The following is a 15,858-nucleotide window of genomic DNA, read 5'->3' as shown; positions in this document are numbered from 1 at the left end:
GAATGAAATATGTTAAGGTTACCGTTTGTTTTATTTTCAGAAAATGAAATGTTATCAATGTTATCACTTTTTATTAAAAAGTACATAGAGAAATTAATTAAGTAAAAGGTAAATGTCATAAATTAAAATAATTTATGTATTATTGTATAGGATTATGCGAGAAATATTTGACAAGGATTATTTATTAACACATTCCCTTTCTGCGTCAGAATGTTCCAAGAAAGTGAGAAACAGTACACAACAAATTTCATATCATGCTGAATATTTTTTGTTTCTGTCCTTGTACTCTTCATTTTGAATGTCCTAAATATATAGCCTTTTCTCATTCTCGATCACCTCAACATCAACTTTCTCTACATCTATATCACTCATCGAATACAATCACAATGTGCAATGCACCGCTACAAGTTAAAAAAATTTGCAACAGCCAGTACTACAATACACGTGTGATATGTCGACTGTGACTCAAGCAGACGTTACAGAGGGTTTTTTCCTCGGGGTATTCCCATTTCCCTCTATCATTCCACCAACACTTTCCACTTTCCCCTCATCTATCATTTGCAATAGTAAAAGGGCTTACGGATTTCCGATGCTGATATAGGAAGGGCCTGGGACTCTGGCCCTGAGACTTATCAGGCTACTTGTCCGTGAAATGGGACCTAGCTCTATTAGGGACTGTTGCAGTATGGCCCACCTGTCAGCATCAGATTCACGAATGTTACTCAGGTCACCTGTCAGATTTGGACAATCGTCGCATATAGGCCTATAGACACACAAAGGGCCAAAGCATACCTGAGGTATCGACTCCTGCTCTCGTAAAAGCCAAGATATGTCGTCTGGACACTCGCCGCCAAACTGCCGCGTCCGCTCGTGTGATTGATACAATATAATTCAATAGCCCATAGCGAACTTGCGGCCACCGTGCGGCGTCCGTTCCGCTATGGGCGATGCGGCTGGCATGCGGGGATGTCCCACTGCCGCAGACTGTCCATCCTGTGTGAACTGCTACATTTAAATTAGTGTGCCATAGAAAATGGTGCGGCTGCCGTTCCGCAGACATTCCGCTCATGTGAACCAGGGCTAAGAGGTTTAACATTAATTCAACTTCAACAATTGAACTTTTTTTTTAAGTTTATTTATACACGCTTTAATATCTGTGGTCATATCGCTTGTTTAGAATCTGTGAGTATATGAGTAGGATGTTTTCACTATTGTTGAGTTTCTGTTTCTATTGTGTGTTGCAGATGGCTTGTGTTCATGTGACTGTTTATAGATTTTGGTTAATATTTTCGGTATTGGTGATTGGGGTGGTGAGGCATGTGAATTTTCAAACTGGCATTTGCCCTTGTGACTGAGGGAAACCTTGTTACAACATGATGAGAACTACATTTGGCTTGTTTATTGCAGGAGAAGGAGAGTTTGGGCAGCGAAGTGTTGTCGATCATGCAGTAGAATATCTTGAATGTGCAAAACAACATCCTTATGTTTTTAAAACTCCAAAGGTACGAGTCTTATTTGCTTTTTCTCTCTGCATTTGTTTCTTGTATATGTCTATTTGTATTCTGTTGATGTGGTAGAGAAGGCCTGATGCCTTGACTCTGCTAGATTAAATAAATAAAAAAAATAATGATAATAATTAGTTTTTATTCTCTGCATATTATTATATAAACAAAACCATATATAGTACATAAAAGGCAGTTGCAAGGAGTTTCACTATACTAGTTTTCACCTTGCAAGTGTTGTCGTAATAATTCACCATTAAAATGGGACACACTCACAGACCGGAGAACGCGAATTCGATTATGCGCAATGTTCAAAACATAAATATAAAATCAAGCAAAACCAAGCACTATGTACCAAAGCCAAAGATAAAAAATGGAGCATTTTAATAAAAAAACCAGAAATTATTCCAGAAATCCCACGTAAATCTGCAGTAGCAAAATTCAGACTGCTTACAGAACACGATTATTTGGCCAAACACTTGAATAAAATAGGAATTTACACAAATCCAAATTGCCCTCTATGCAACAAAGAAGAAGAAATGACTGAAGATCATCTCATAACCTGTGAAGTTCTACCTGATGGATCCACCACAGAAAAATATTGGAGAGCAAGAATGCTAATGGCTTCATTGCCAAAGCCCAGCATTAGATAACAACAACAACAACATGTTCAAAACATACAGAGGTGAGCCTGCCTGGAGAGAAATAAAAAATAGGTTGCAGCCGCCAAATTACTCTTCAAGGAACGACCACTCATATAAATTGAGGGAAAGAAGACAGAGGACGGACACTGGAAAGTTTTCTTTTCTCAATCGTACTATCAAGGACTGGAATGCTTTACCTGCAGACTTACTAAAGGCTTTACCAATAACCAAAAATGTATTTAAAAACAGGCTTAAGGACTTTACTATTAGACGGTAGTATATTATACACACTAGTTAAAGGGTGTAATTGATATCTTGTTATTTGAAGTGTTCTATCAGTGAGGAAGTGTGTTGTGTCAGTGAAGTGTGTAGTGTCAGTGAAGTCTATTGTGTAAGTGAAGTGTGTTGGTGTCAGTGAAGTGGCTGTGCTAAGTATTCGAAGAGTGAAATGGTTAGAAGTGTTAGTGAAATCAGGTAGAATCAGTGCAGTGAGTGAGTTGACAACGAAATAAGTGTAGTGCCGAAAGGTACTTGTGCAGGTATGAACCTGTCACAAGTTAGGGTTGAGATACAAAATAGATTTACTTTAAATGTTATTTTAAGTGATCATGCTTAATTTAATTTAGGATGCTCATTATTATTATTATTATTATTATTATTATTATTATTATTATTATTATTAATTATTGTTTTTTATTAGTTGTGTTTATTATTAATTGTCATTGAGTGTAATTAGTTACCACTGCCACCGGGGATATACCCATTTGCAGTGTGAATAAATACATACACATGAGGCGACATAACAGGAAATGACATCATGTTGCTGTCAATATAGGCTCGACTGTCACACATTCGTGGCACGATTTCAAATTGAGTTCAGCGCTTTGCAGTTTTCACCAGAATATTTAAAATGTGCATATGGTGGAGTATTTGAAATGCTTACGATTTACACTTTACACCTGCAACAACAGCAGCAGTGATACAGCACACGAAAACAACTAAATACAGTGTGTTCACTTCCCCCTGCGGCTGGCCAGCAGGCGCGGAGCATTAGTTAGCGATGTGTATCAATCCTCAAGCTTATCCTACTCATTTATTGTTATCACTTGAGTACTAACCTTGTTACAAAAATGCTGAAAGTGGTGTCCATCTGCGTTGATGCATTCTTTACATCTTCTGATAAAATTTCCATTCACACGCGGTTTTTTTTTAAGTGCTTCAGTAAAGCAAAATGATTGTTGAAACAGAACGCAATTAGGTCAGCTGACTGCAAAATGATGGACAGCTGTTGAGTGATTCTTAAGCACGGCTGGCAGCACGTTGGTAGGCTATATTATTGCTGCTCTGGGTGCTTGCTGTTCATCGCCCGGCCGCAGGGAGAAGTGAACACACTGTATAATGCACATGATTTGGCACCATAAGTTTGGCAACACAGTCCCGCCAAACAAGAGAATATCTCTCTTGGTAGGCATTGTATTGCCAGTTTCTCGCTTACTTACTTACTTACAAATGGCTTTTAAGGAACCCGAAGGTTCATTGCCGCCCTCACATAAGCCCGCCATCGGTCCCTATCCTGTGCAAGATTAATCCAGTCTCTTATCATCATACCCCACCTCCCTCAAATCCATTTTAATATTATCTTCCCATCTACGTCTCGGCCTCTCGATCTTTTTCCCTCCGGTCTCCCAACTAACACTCTATACGCATTTCTGGATTCGCCCATACGTGCTACATACCCTGCCCATCTCAAACGTCTGGATTTTAAGTTCCTAATTATGTCAGGTGAAGAATATAATGCGTGCAGTTCTGTGTTGTGTAACTTTCTCCATTCCCCTGTAACTCATCCCGCTTAGCCCCAAATATTTTCCTAAGAACCTTATTCTCAAACACCCTTAATCTCGGTTCCTCTCTCAGAGTGAGAGTCCAAGTTTCACAACCATACAGAACAACCGGTAATATAACTGTTTTATAAATTCTAACTTTCAGATTTTTGGACAGCAGACTGGATGATAAGAGCTTTTCAACCGAATAATAACACGCATTTCCCATATTTATTCTGCGTTTAATTTCCTCCCGAGTGTCATTTATATTTGTTACTGTTGCTCCAAGATATTTGAATTTTTCCACCTCTTCGAAGGATAAATCTCCAATTTTTATATTTCCATTTCGTGCAATATTCTGGTCACGAGACATAATCATATACTTGTCTTTTCGGGATTTACTTCCAAACCGATCGCTTTACTTGCTTCAAGTAAAATTCCCGTGTTTACCCTAACCGTTCGTGTATTTTCTCCTAACATATTCACGTCATCTGCATAGACAAGAAGCTGATGTAATCCGTTCAATTCCAAACCCTGCCTGTTATCCTGAACCTTCCTAATGGCATATTCTAGAGTGAAGTTAAAAAGTAAAGGTGATAGTGCATCTCCCTGCTTTAGCCCACAGTGAATTGGAAAAGGATCAGATAGAAACTGACCTATATGGACTCTGCTGTCGCTAGCAGACAATTTTTGTATTATGAACACCAGTGAAAAGTTATGTTCTCATTCAATGTGACAATGCTACCCCTCTAGCCTGCACTCACCCTTCCCCTGTAGAATTACTTCCTGTTTCGACACTTTAAAACATGGAAACTAGTATAGTTGAACTATACAAAAATATGCAGTACACAACAAACAGATTAATTCAATTTAGAAGCCTAAATAATTCGTCAGTTGCGCTGTACAAAAATACACAATACATTGCAAGCAGGTTAATTTAATTTACAAGCATAAACAATTCATCAGTTGAGCTATACAAAAATAGATCATTCATATCAAGCAGATTAATTCAATTTACAAATATAAACAATTTTTCAATTGAGCTACAGAAAAATATGCATTATTATGAAATTAGTTTACAATGTTATACTTATCGCATGAGCTAATGTTCAGAAAAAAACATTTTATGAATGCAATATCTGAATAAGATGTTGCGGAATCTTTGTTACTTAAACTCTTGTTCTGATGTATTGAATTGTCATTTAGTTGAATAGAAACATCTTTACCGCTGAAAAAAAAAACATTTACAATAGTAGCAATTGTGTCCTTAACTCAATTTCATCAAAAGTGACTAGGGCTATTTTGTAATAATGTCTTCAATTAGTTTTTTCCTTTGTACGGAGGAGCCAAAAGGCTAGCACCGCATCTCGAGGTTTATTGTGTCTTATCATCGCTCCGTTTATCTGGGAATGGTTGCTGCAGTCCGACATCGTGACTCAGCTATATGGTGCCATCTGTCGATTCAGCCATATAGGTTCAAGATCCGTCAGCTTTTGGAAATGATAATTCTGATAACATTTCTCAGAATATCTCAGGCTTATTACCGCTTTCGTTTACAGCATTACTTTATTTAGTGCAGGCCTCACTGCTTGGGGAGCACGCTGGATAATTCATAATTCTCTGCACTTGCGTCACCTATGAGAACCAGGTGTGAATAACAATCAGAATGTCCCAGTTTTCTCTTTTCATTCTCTTTATGAGAGCCTCCTACTGGACTCATCTGACAACCGAGATCCTTCATTACTCAATTTCCAAAATCATAATTATTATTCCATCTTTTCAGACTCACTGGTCTGACAGTAGTCTAAGTTCTAGAACAGTTGGAGGGATCTGATTCTTCCGAAATCCCAAAATTCGAAGCAGATATATTTATTGGAGGGCACGGATGCAAGACTGGAGTTGAAGATTGTAAGGACTCTGACTGACTTAGTCAAGCTCAACTACAAACCGCAGCAGAATTAGTGATGGAGACACCAGACATTGCAGATGATTGTGTTCACTGATCAGTCTTATAATGAGGAAAGGGACACCGATAGTAGAAAATATTCAGATCTTATTTAATTTACAATCATAAACAATTCATCAGTTGAGCTTTACAAAAATATATAATTAATATCAAGCAGATTAATTTAATTTACAAGCATAAACAAATTATCAGTTGTGCTACACAAAAATAGATAATTCGTATCAAGCAGATTAATTCTGTAGTGCTCGGGAAAAGTGGCACAAGTCAAGAATGTTGATCTTAAATTAGAAGGAAAAAAACTGTCTTCACACTGGTTTATGTCGATTTGATTTTCTTCTGTATGAATTATTGTAATGGGAGAAATACTTATGTCTCTTTTTCCAAGCGAGCAGATGTCCCATAATTTATATCAATCAATTATTAAAAAATGTTTGTGGAAATTGACTTATGCCACTTTTCCCAAGCACTGCAGAATTTTGTTTACAGCATATAAAATTCATTAGTTGAGCTATACAAAAATATATTAATTATTGCAATACATAGCAAGTAGATTAATTCAATTTACAAGCAACAGTTCATCACTTGAGTTATACAAAATTATACAATACATAGCAAGTAGATTAATTCAATTTACAATCATAAACAATTTATCACTTGAGCGATACAAAATTATACAATACATAGCAAGTAGATTGATTCAATTTACAAGGATAATTCATAATTTGTGTAGAAGATATGAGTATCTAGAAATTTGGGTAATTTCTCTTGGTCCTTCAAAGATTTAAGGTAATTAGTGCGGTGAAGACTGTAATATATATAGTGAATTCTTCTTTTATAACAGCTTACAAGCAAGCAAACGCTCTGATGGGGGGGCAGATAAAAAAGTTAAAATTTATTCATCCACCATATTAATAATGTCAAAAGAAGTGCTTATACAAATTTTGGCCACTTGACCGCAGTTACGAGGGCCATAAAAAAATAAGTTTGCCAGGGGCCGCTAACAAAAAAGCACAATTTCATTGGACAAATTTATTGGAACGGACACAGCAATTGTTGAGCTATTTTTCAACATATTTTCCATCGGAATTGAGACATTTCTCTTATCATGGAATCGACAGAGAGAGGTGCACACGCAGTCAAACGCTGATTCCGATCTGAGGCAGCTGATTTCTGCGACACAAAAATAGATCCCATGGTATGACAAGTGTCTCAGTTCCAGTGGGGGATATGTTGACAAATAGCACAACAATTGCTTTATCTGTTTCAATAAATATTTCCATGCAATTGTGCATTTTTCTATAAACGGCTCCAGGGAAAATCACTTTCTGGACGGCCTCATAATTGCGGTCGAGTGGCCAAAATTTGTATAAGCGCTTCTTTTGACATTATTAACATAGTGGAAGAAAAAAATTAACTTTTTTATCTGTCCCCATCAGAACGTTTGCTTGCTAGACTAACACAGGATAGATGGAAATCTGAGTTATGTCTTGTATTAAAATTATGAATGTTTTGATTAGTACTAAATGTACCGACAAATATGGTAATTACATTTCAAATATTGTAATTTCTGTTCTTGCAGGTTGTGTTTGAATTTGCTTGTGGCATTGAGGAGAATTTAGCTGACAGACTTGATATACTGGGTATTGTTGTGTCTGGTAAAAGACTGGAGAACTGTGAGATATCTGCTCAAGATGTAGACACTGACACTGATAGCACTAGTGATGGTGCACCAGCAGAAAGTGATTTTGTTCCACACTCCATGTCCACTTCAGAATCCAGCTCTGTGATTGGCTGTAGTGACAGTGATCAAAATTTGAACCTCGATGTAACAGCAATGCTTGCGTATGTGTCAGGCTTAACAAATGGCAGGTGTCATTTTGAATTTAAAGAACCCATTTTAACACAGCAAGCAGAATGGGAAAGAGCGAAGCCTGTCAAACCTGTCTTAGATACACTGTTTGAAGGTAAGATTAAAATTATGTGAAAATTATAACAGCATCATCTAGCAAAACTGTTCCTGTTTTAGGTTGTAAATAACACACTGTTCGAGCTCTTAGATCAGCATAACAGTTTGAATGATAATAAAAGTAGTAGCTGTCCTGTATTGAATACTGTGTAAACCAACGTTGTCAGACAGAGATTAAACGGAGCGGAGCGCTCCACTACGACTCGTTACGTGCTCCGGTGTTTCCACAGACATAAGCAAATTCACGCTCCGACTGCACTCTCTAGCTCCACAACCGGTTTTGGAGCTTACAACTTTGACGCTACTGGTGTAAACAAATGACTTTTATGTAATCATCACGTAGATACTTATTAAAAAGTCATTAAAATATACACTCCTGCATACATGACTTATTTGTCTAAAATGCAGGTAGTAGACCAATGATGATACAAAGGAGGAGAGTTCTGCCGGTGCTGTGGATCGGGTTCCAGCATAGCTCAGATGGTAAGTTCATTTTTGTTTTGGTTTTCCGATAAGCTCACTATAATGTAATAAGTTTCGATTTGACCATCTATGCTTTCTTATGTTGCAAGATAAGCATAGATGGTCAAATCGAAACTTATTACATTACATCAGATGGTAATAGCACTCAACACGCCAAACTGAGGATCCTGGGTTTGATTCCTGGTGCTGAAACGAATTTTTCTCCATTAATAATCGTTTACGTGATGACTATACAAAGTCATTGATTACACAATATTCAATAGAGGACGGTGAATTTTACAATGTTACATTTGTTCAGATCAGATTTCTGCACATTTAAAGGACAAAACTAAAATTCTTTCAATCATTTATTATCATAATGAAATCAGTGACTTTCATAAAACATGCTATGAACTGTTTCATATAAAACAATTTTCATCTTCATTTTTCTATATACAAATACGTTCAGAGCAATCCAAGGTAATTGGTAATTGTTTGCTGCAATGTTCAATTTCGTTTGAAAGATTCCGAGTGGCTGCTACATGAGGGTTGCCAACGTGTACAACAATTCTCGTGCTAAAGTATTTTTCTCTGAGGTGACTTTTGCTGTGTACATAAGAAGCAATACTGCCAATCTACTACAGTTTAGAATTGTATGGATAAATGTTTTAAGATAATGTGAATGGGATATTTTTAAATGTTATCATCGTCCTTTACAATGGCTGTTTTCACAAAGAAAGTCTTTGGACTATGGTTGTTTTATGAAAACCATGAAAATTTCCACTCCTATAACATAGCACAATGGTTTTTTTCCACTAACAACTAATTCAGTAGATGGCCGTTACTATACACTCACTACATATTTGCAATTTTTAAACTATGGTTCTTTTTAAAAAAAACCCTTCAATTGGTACAGATAATTTTGAATTATATCATAACTTTCGTAAAAAATAGTAAATTTGCTGTCATCTTCATATACAAGTATTTAATTTTCTCTTACCCTGAACGGAATCGATCCACAATCTGAAAGTTCATCATATATTCGTCTAGTCTCCTAATGAAGTTTTTTCTCTTTATCATTGTTTTTACATTTCAAACTCAAACCAAGAAATGGATTCGGAACACCTCAAAATCTGTGCTTCAGTGGCTGGTCATGATAATATCTTTGAAAAATATTGGAGTGCAAGAGGTCAAATTACTTTATTGTCAAACACCTGGCATTAGAAAACAACAACAACATTTCAAAAGAGCTGAACTAAAGGGAGGGGCTACTCATCAATTAGCACTGGTCAGCTTGATGAGTTAATGACTGAATTTGGTATAATTTTCCTCTATCCAATACCTAATTCCCTCTTTACCCTTACCTTTATCCAGTCCTCTGACTGAACTCTTACTTTCTTCGACCCCAACGGCATTAGAGCATTCGAGGCCTAGGGTTTCATTTCCCTTTCCTTCCTCCTCTTTCTACTTTTCTGTTCCTAGTGCTGACCTGCTATGGCACTAAAATCGTCCTTCAGTGGCTTAAGGAGGGAAAGCTGGTGATCAACAAGATCTCCCAGCTAGGTCCAATGGACCCGTCGACCAACAGCAGGTGTGGTCCTCCAGACATTCTGGGGGTTGTGTGTGAATGAAGTAGCCACCAAAACGTTAAAATATGGTGTTCACTTAAATCGGCTACAACTTGCTATTTTCACTCCAATATGAAAAAAAAATCTGTGCTTCAGTGGCTGGCCATGATAATATCTTCGAAAAATATTGGAGTGCAAGAGGTCAAATGACTTTATTGTCAAACGCCTGGCATTAGAAAACAACAACATTTCAAAAGACATTGTGGAATCCTGGGAAACGAGAATGCGGATGCTTTAGTAAAGAAGGGCAGCACTGCTACTTACAGACCTGTTACTAAATCTACACATTACTCTGTGAAGAGATTTATTAAATCTACATACTTAGACTTCAACAAACAAAATTTGATAACTCAATCCCAAGGGAAAAAATGGAACTCTCTGCATCAAAATCCACAGTTAATTCCCGATTTACCACGAAAATCATCTGTAGCTGTATTTAGATTGGCAACAGGCCATGATTGTTTGGCCAAACACCTGCATAGAATTGGAATATATCAGTCCCCTAACTGCCCATTGTGCAACTCAAACCAACAAATGGATTCGGAACACCTCAAAATCTGTGCTTCAATGGCTGGCCATGATAATATCTTTGAAAAATATTGGAGTGCAAGAGGTCAAATGACTTTATTGTCAAATGCCTGGCATTAGAAAACAACAACATTTTGTTCCTATGCATTTAATATTGAGGTTCTGTTGTTGCATTAGAAAACAACAACAACAACATTTAACACTTATACATCACTGATTAAATTTCCAACTTCTTTACTGTGTTAATATTTAGGAGTTACCTTGGCTGACTAGTTTCGAAGTCTTGTTCTTCATTGTCGAAAGCCTAGTCGTTACTTACAGTAAATAACTTTTGTAAAATTTAATCAGTGAGAATTTTTATCTCGAAAAGGAAGCAAAAACGAGCAAAATTGTATTAAACTTTTTTGTTTGAAATATCTCAAAGAATAATCCCCTGAAATTAATGACAGTACTTATGGTTCATACTGTATATTACGAGTGAAATTGTATTAACAACTTGCATTGGAAATGTGCAGTGCTCACCACACCAACACTTATAATTATTCTGAAAAAAGATGCAGTTGATCTTTTAAAGATGTGATAAATATTATAAATACGAGGCGCATCCAGAAAGTAAGTTTCCCTATTTTTTTAAAAAAAAGAACACACACTTTCAGGAAAACATTTATTGGCAACAGGTACAGCAATGTTTCAGCTATTTTTAACATAGCCACCATCAGAATTGAGACACTTGTCGTATCGTGGGATCAACTTTTGTATCCCTCTGTCATAGAACTCTGCCGCCTGTGAATGGAACCAGCGTGTGACAGACGTCTTCAGCTCTTCGTCGTTGCCAAAACGCTCACCGGAGGACAGGAATTTCTTGAGATGCAAGAAAACGTGAAAATCGCTTGGAGCAAGATCAGGACTGTAGGGTGGGTGATCAAACAACTCCCAGCCAAATTCCGTCAAAACAGCTGCTGTTCCCCGAGCTGTATGTGGACGAGCATTGTCATGGAGGAGCACAACACCTGCAGTAAGCATTCCACGCCTCTTGTTTTGAATGGCACGTCGCAATTTTCGCAGTGTTTCACAGTAACGGTCAGCGTTCACTGTTTCACCTCTTGGAAGGAAGTCAATGAGCAGAATGCCCTTCCTTTCCCAGAACACCGTGCACATCACTTTCCGTACCGACAGCGTCTGTTTGAATTTCGTCCTGACCGGAGATCCACTATGCCGCCAATGCATTGACTGCTGCTTGGTTTCCAGGATGAAGTGCGAAATCCAAGTCTCATCGCCCGTGACGATCCTGTCGAGGAACTCGTCGCCGTCATCATGGTACTGTTGCAGAAATGTCAGTACTGCTCCTAAACGTTGCATTTTGTGTTTGGGTGTCAGGTTTTTCGGTACCCACCTAGCACACACTTTTTTGAACAGCAGGTGCTTAGTGACAATCTCATGCAACAAGGATCGCGATATCTGCGGAAAATGGCTGCTCAGCTCTGTAATCGTGAAGCGACGGTTCTCCATGATGCACTGCCGCACCAGCTCAACACGATCATCATTGATGAGGGACGGTCGCCCACTGCGCTCTTCATCATGGACACTTTGAGATCTTCGGAAAACTGCCTACACTAACGATGCACCATCTCTTACTCATGATGTTCGGCCCATAGACCTGACAGAGCTGCCGATGAATTTCAATTGGCGCAATGCTTTGTGCATTAAAGAACTTTATCACCGACCGAACCTCGCAGGTGGCGGGAGAAGGAATAAGAGCTTCCATTTCGGACCACTGCTGCCATGCTACTGGCACCAGGCGGGACCTGTCCGGCTGGCATATGATTGATACGTGATAGATCTGTTACGCATGCGCAATTGACACGGCTAATTACATTTACTTTCAAGAGGAAAAAATCGGGAAACTTACTTTCTGGATGCGCCTCGTACATAATGGACCAGTCTCCATTAGAGGTCTAATTATATTATTTTTATTGTAAATAAGATACGGTACCTCTCCATGTATTGATGGAAATTAACATGAAATGGTGTGTGCATAGCTTTGTCAGAAATCTTCGAAATTCTGCTGAAGGCTCATAAGAGTTATCAGAGTAGCAACTAGACTGAGAAAATTGTTAGGCCTAACATAACATAGACAAGGAAATGATTTTAATATCAGACTTGCTAAATCCCAAAAATAACTTTTGTCAAATGTCATTCAAGGTTGCAAATAAATTTCCATCACATATTTTTAATTCAAGCAGAGCTACTCTCAAATTTTACACCTCTAGTTGGTTAATTTTAAATCCGTTTTATAATCTTGACGAATTTTTTTATTGTACAATCTCTTTGTAATTTAACTGACCTTGCCTATACATTTTGTTTTTAGACATGTAATTTAAACTATTAAACTATTACATGTCTTCGACAGGGAAGTCTCTGTTCTGCTGTGAGTCAGCTGCGAAAGACTTTCAGTCCATAGTGTCCACACTGGGCGGTGATGGAGAAGTAAGCAGAGCCAGTGAGCTGCTGTCCCGCGTCACAGTGGTCCCTGACCTGGAGTCTGCGCGGGCTCGATCTTGTCTGAAGCTGGGTGGCAAGATCAAGCAGAGATCTCTGGCAGTGTTCAGCACAGGCGATGCTATGAAAGCTGTCACAGTTACAGCAAATGAGGGATTCGTTCGCGCAGCCAGGAGTCAGGTAATTATTCTGCACAATGGGTTTTCAGTAGAATTGGTACTTCAATACGCATGTTGATTGTTTGGTTGCTAATGCTTGGCGTATTGGAGTTCGTCCATTTGCCTTCTTGCTTCCCAGTATTGTAATGACAGATCTGTAGCTGTTAAATTTTTATGCTCGACCATGCCGAAATGTAATAATTATACACCTGGTAGCAGCCCTTTAATGGACCTCATTAAAGTACGCCTATTTATTAAAGTTCAGCTGTTCCACCAATCAGAAAATACCATTGTAGCAATATGAAAGTGCAAGTATCGATTATTCTCGGATATGCAATCGAAAGACAACAATAAATCAATAAATCACCTATATTTGAAATAAGGTCAGTTCTGTTACTATAATAATTAGCGTTAATTGTAAATAATATTCAAATAAATTCAATTTGTCATCTCGTTTTTCAATATCTAATTCAGTTTCAAGGTTATATCAAGATTAATGTTTATTTTACTCTCTTGATTATATCAATGTCGACATTTGTTTCTCGGAAAAAATCAATACTTTCGGGTCTGCTCACATCTCACAATTTACGAGGTATTGCACAAGGTCAGTTCCGCTCCTCAGTCAGATAAGAATAACATGAATACTTATGAATAATTTCAAGTTATAAATATGGTCCAACATAAAAAGTCGTATGAAACTTGACTATAATGGTAATTAAGACGCTCGTATGAAAATTATGAAACTCACTTGCGCTCGTTTCATAAACATACTCGCGTCTTAATTACTACCATTATAGGCTTGTTGCATAATGTACTATTACAGTTCCTGTGGTGTGTCATATCCATTATAGTATTATCTTCTTTATAAAGTGAACAATTAGAAGTAGGAAAAATATTTATTTTATACAGGTAGGGAGCCAAACAATCATGTCCTTGTATAATCGAAAAAAAAAAGCCACAGCTTTCATTCGTGGACATTCTGAAATTAAATTTTTATTATTTAATAAAATATTCCATTGCTTGTTTACACTCTCATGTATTAATTTTTCATATATTTCTTGCTGAATGATTTTCTTAACTATTACGAGGGAGAGTCAAAAAGTAACCTTTTGTTTGAATATGTAATGATCAAAAGATTAAGACGTTATAAAATGGTAAATACTATACTTCAAATTAGACAGGATTGTACTAACAAGCAAACGTTCTGATGGGGGCAGATAAAAAAGGTAAATTTTTTTCTTCCACCATGTTAATAATGTCAAAAGAAGTGCTTATACGAATTTTGGCCACTCGACCGCAATTACGAGGCCGTCCAGAAAGTGATTTTCCCTGGGGCAGTTTATAGAAAAAAGTACAATTGCATGAAAATATTTATTGAAACAGATACAGCAATTGTTGCCGTATTTGTCAACATAGATCCCACTGGAATTGAGACATTTGTCATACCATGGGACCAATTTTTGTGTCGTAGAAGTCAGCCGCCTCAGATCGGGACCAGCGTTTGACTACATCTGCACCTCTCTCTGTCGATCCCATGAAAGGAGAAATGTCTGAATTCCGGTGGAAAATATGTTGAGAAATAGCTCAATAATTGATGTGTCTGTTCCAATAAATTTGTCCAATGAAATTGTGTTTTTTTCTGTTAATGGCCCCTGGCGAACTTATTTTTTTACGGCCCTCGGAATTGCGGTCGAGTGGCCAAAATTTGTATAAGCACTTCGTTTGATATTATTAACATGGTGGAAGGAAAAATTTTAACTTTTTTATCTGCCCCCATCAGAATGTTTGCTTGTAAGTTATAAATTTATTAGAGGGGTCGAAGAAAGTGAGAGTTCGGTCAGAGGACTGGATAGGAAAGGGTAAAGAGGGAATTAGGTATTGAATAGAGGAAAATTATACCAAATTCAGTCATTAACTCATCAAGCTGACCAGTGCTAATTGATGAGTAGCTCTCCCTTTAGTTCAGCTCGTAAAATTATGCTTACTAACAGCTGCACCACGGGAAGGTAGGGATGGAACATTGGGTATTTGTCCAGGTTGGTTCCTTAAGGCCTTCAATGGGAAGGATTAATGGCTCTCCCCCCTGTCTCCGACAGATACCCTTTTGCAGCCAACAGCATAGAATGTACCAATTCAGCTATTCAGTTTATTCACTTATTGTCGACATCTGCTAACCTCAATGCGATATTTATTACATGAAATAGTCAAATATTATGTAAATGAGAACCTAAAATTTAAATATAAATATGTCTGTTGTAAAAGATAATTGGATGAATAGCCTATAGCAGCAGGGACGATTTAAATACACTTGTTTATTATAGAGTTAAAAAAGAGACTTTAAAACTTAGCAAGTAAAGAAGTTTGAATGTTTAAAATAAATGTGATAGGGTGAAAACTTGCACTAAAACCAGAAGTAAGTGTAAGTTAAACCAACATAAATTGAATAGTTATATGATAGAATATTAGTTGTTAATTGTATATTTATTGTGTATAATCACTATTTGTGCATATATCAGTTTTAATTATTTTATGTACTTTTGAACTATTAATTAATAAATACAAAAAAAATACAAATATTAATTGAATATGTAAGTTGTAACTAGTTCGATTAATTAAAATGTGTCTTAGTGAAACATACAGCAGAGTCCGTATAGGCCAGTTTCTATCTGATGCTTTTCCAATTCA

The 15,858-nt window shown here is 37.2% G+C and overlaps 1 protein-coding gene across 3 annotated transcripts in view; it reads left to right on the top strand.

Annotated features, from left to right (window-relative positions):
- LOC138714733 (UPF0415 protein C7orf25 homolog) overlaps positions 1-15,858 on the top strand; it is a 397,014-nt gene that overhangs the window by 379,450 nt on the left and 1,706 nt on the right. For all 3 annotated transcript variants that reach the window (XM_069846832.1, XM_069846831.1, XM_069846833.1), the window contains 3 exons: positions 1,408-1,502; positions 7,512-7,896; positions 12,927-13,195. In XM_069846832.1, coding sequence (XP_069702933.1) covers positions 1,408-1,502; positions 7,512-7,896; positions 12,927-13,195 — 749 coding nt within the window. The remainder of the gene's footprint in view (positions 1-1,407; positions 1,503-7,511; positions 7,897-12,926; positions 13,196-15,858) is intronic.

This window comes from Periplaneta americana, chromosome 15 (genome assembly GCF_040183065.1).
Source record: "Periplaneta americana isolate PAMFEO1 chromosome 15, P.americana_PAMFEO1_priV1, whole genome shotgun sequence".
In the NCBI taxonomy this organism is placed as follows: domain Eukaryota; kingdom Metazoa; phylum Arthropoda; class Insecta; order Blattodea; family Blattidae; genus Periplaneta; species Periplaneta americana.
The sequence above is the reverse complement of the archived record's forward strand: the minus strand, read 5'-3'. Positions and strand labels throughout refer to the sequence as shown.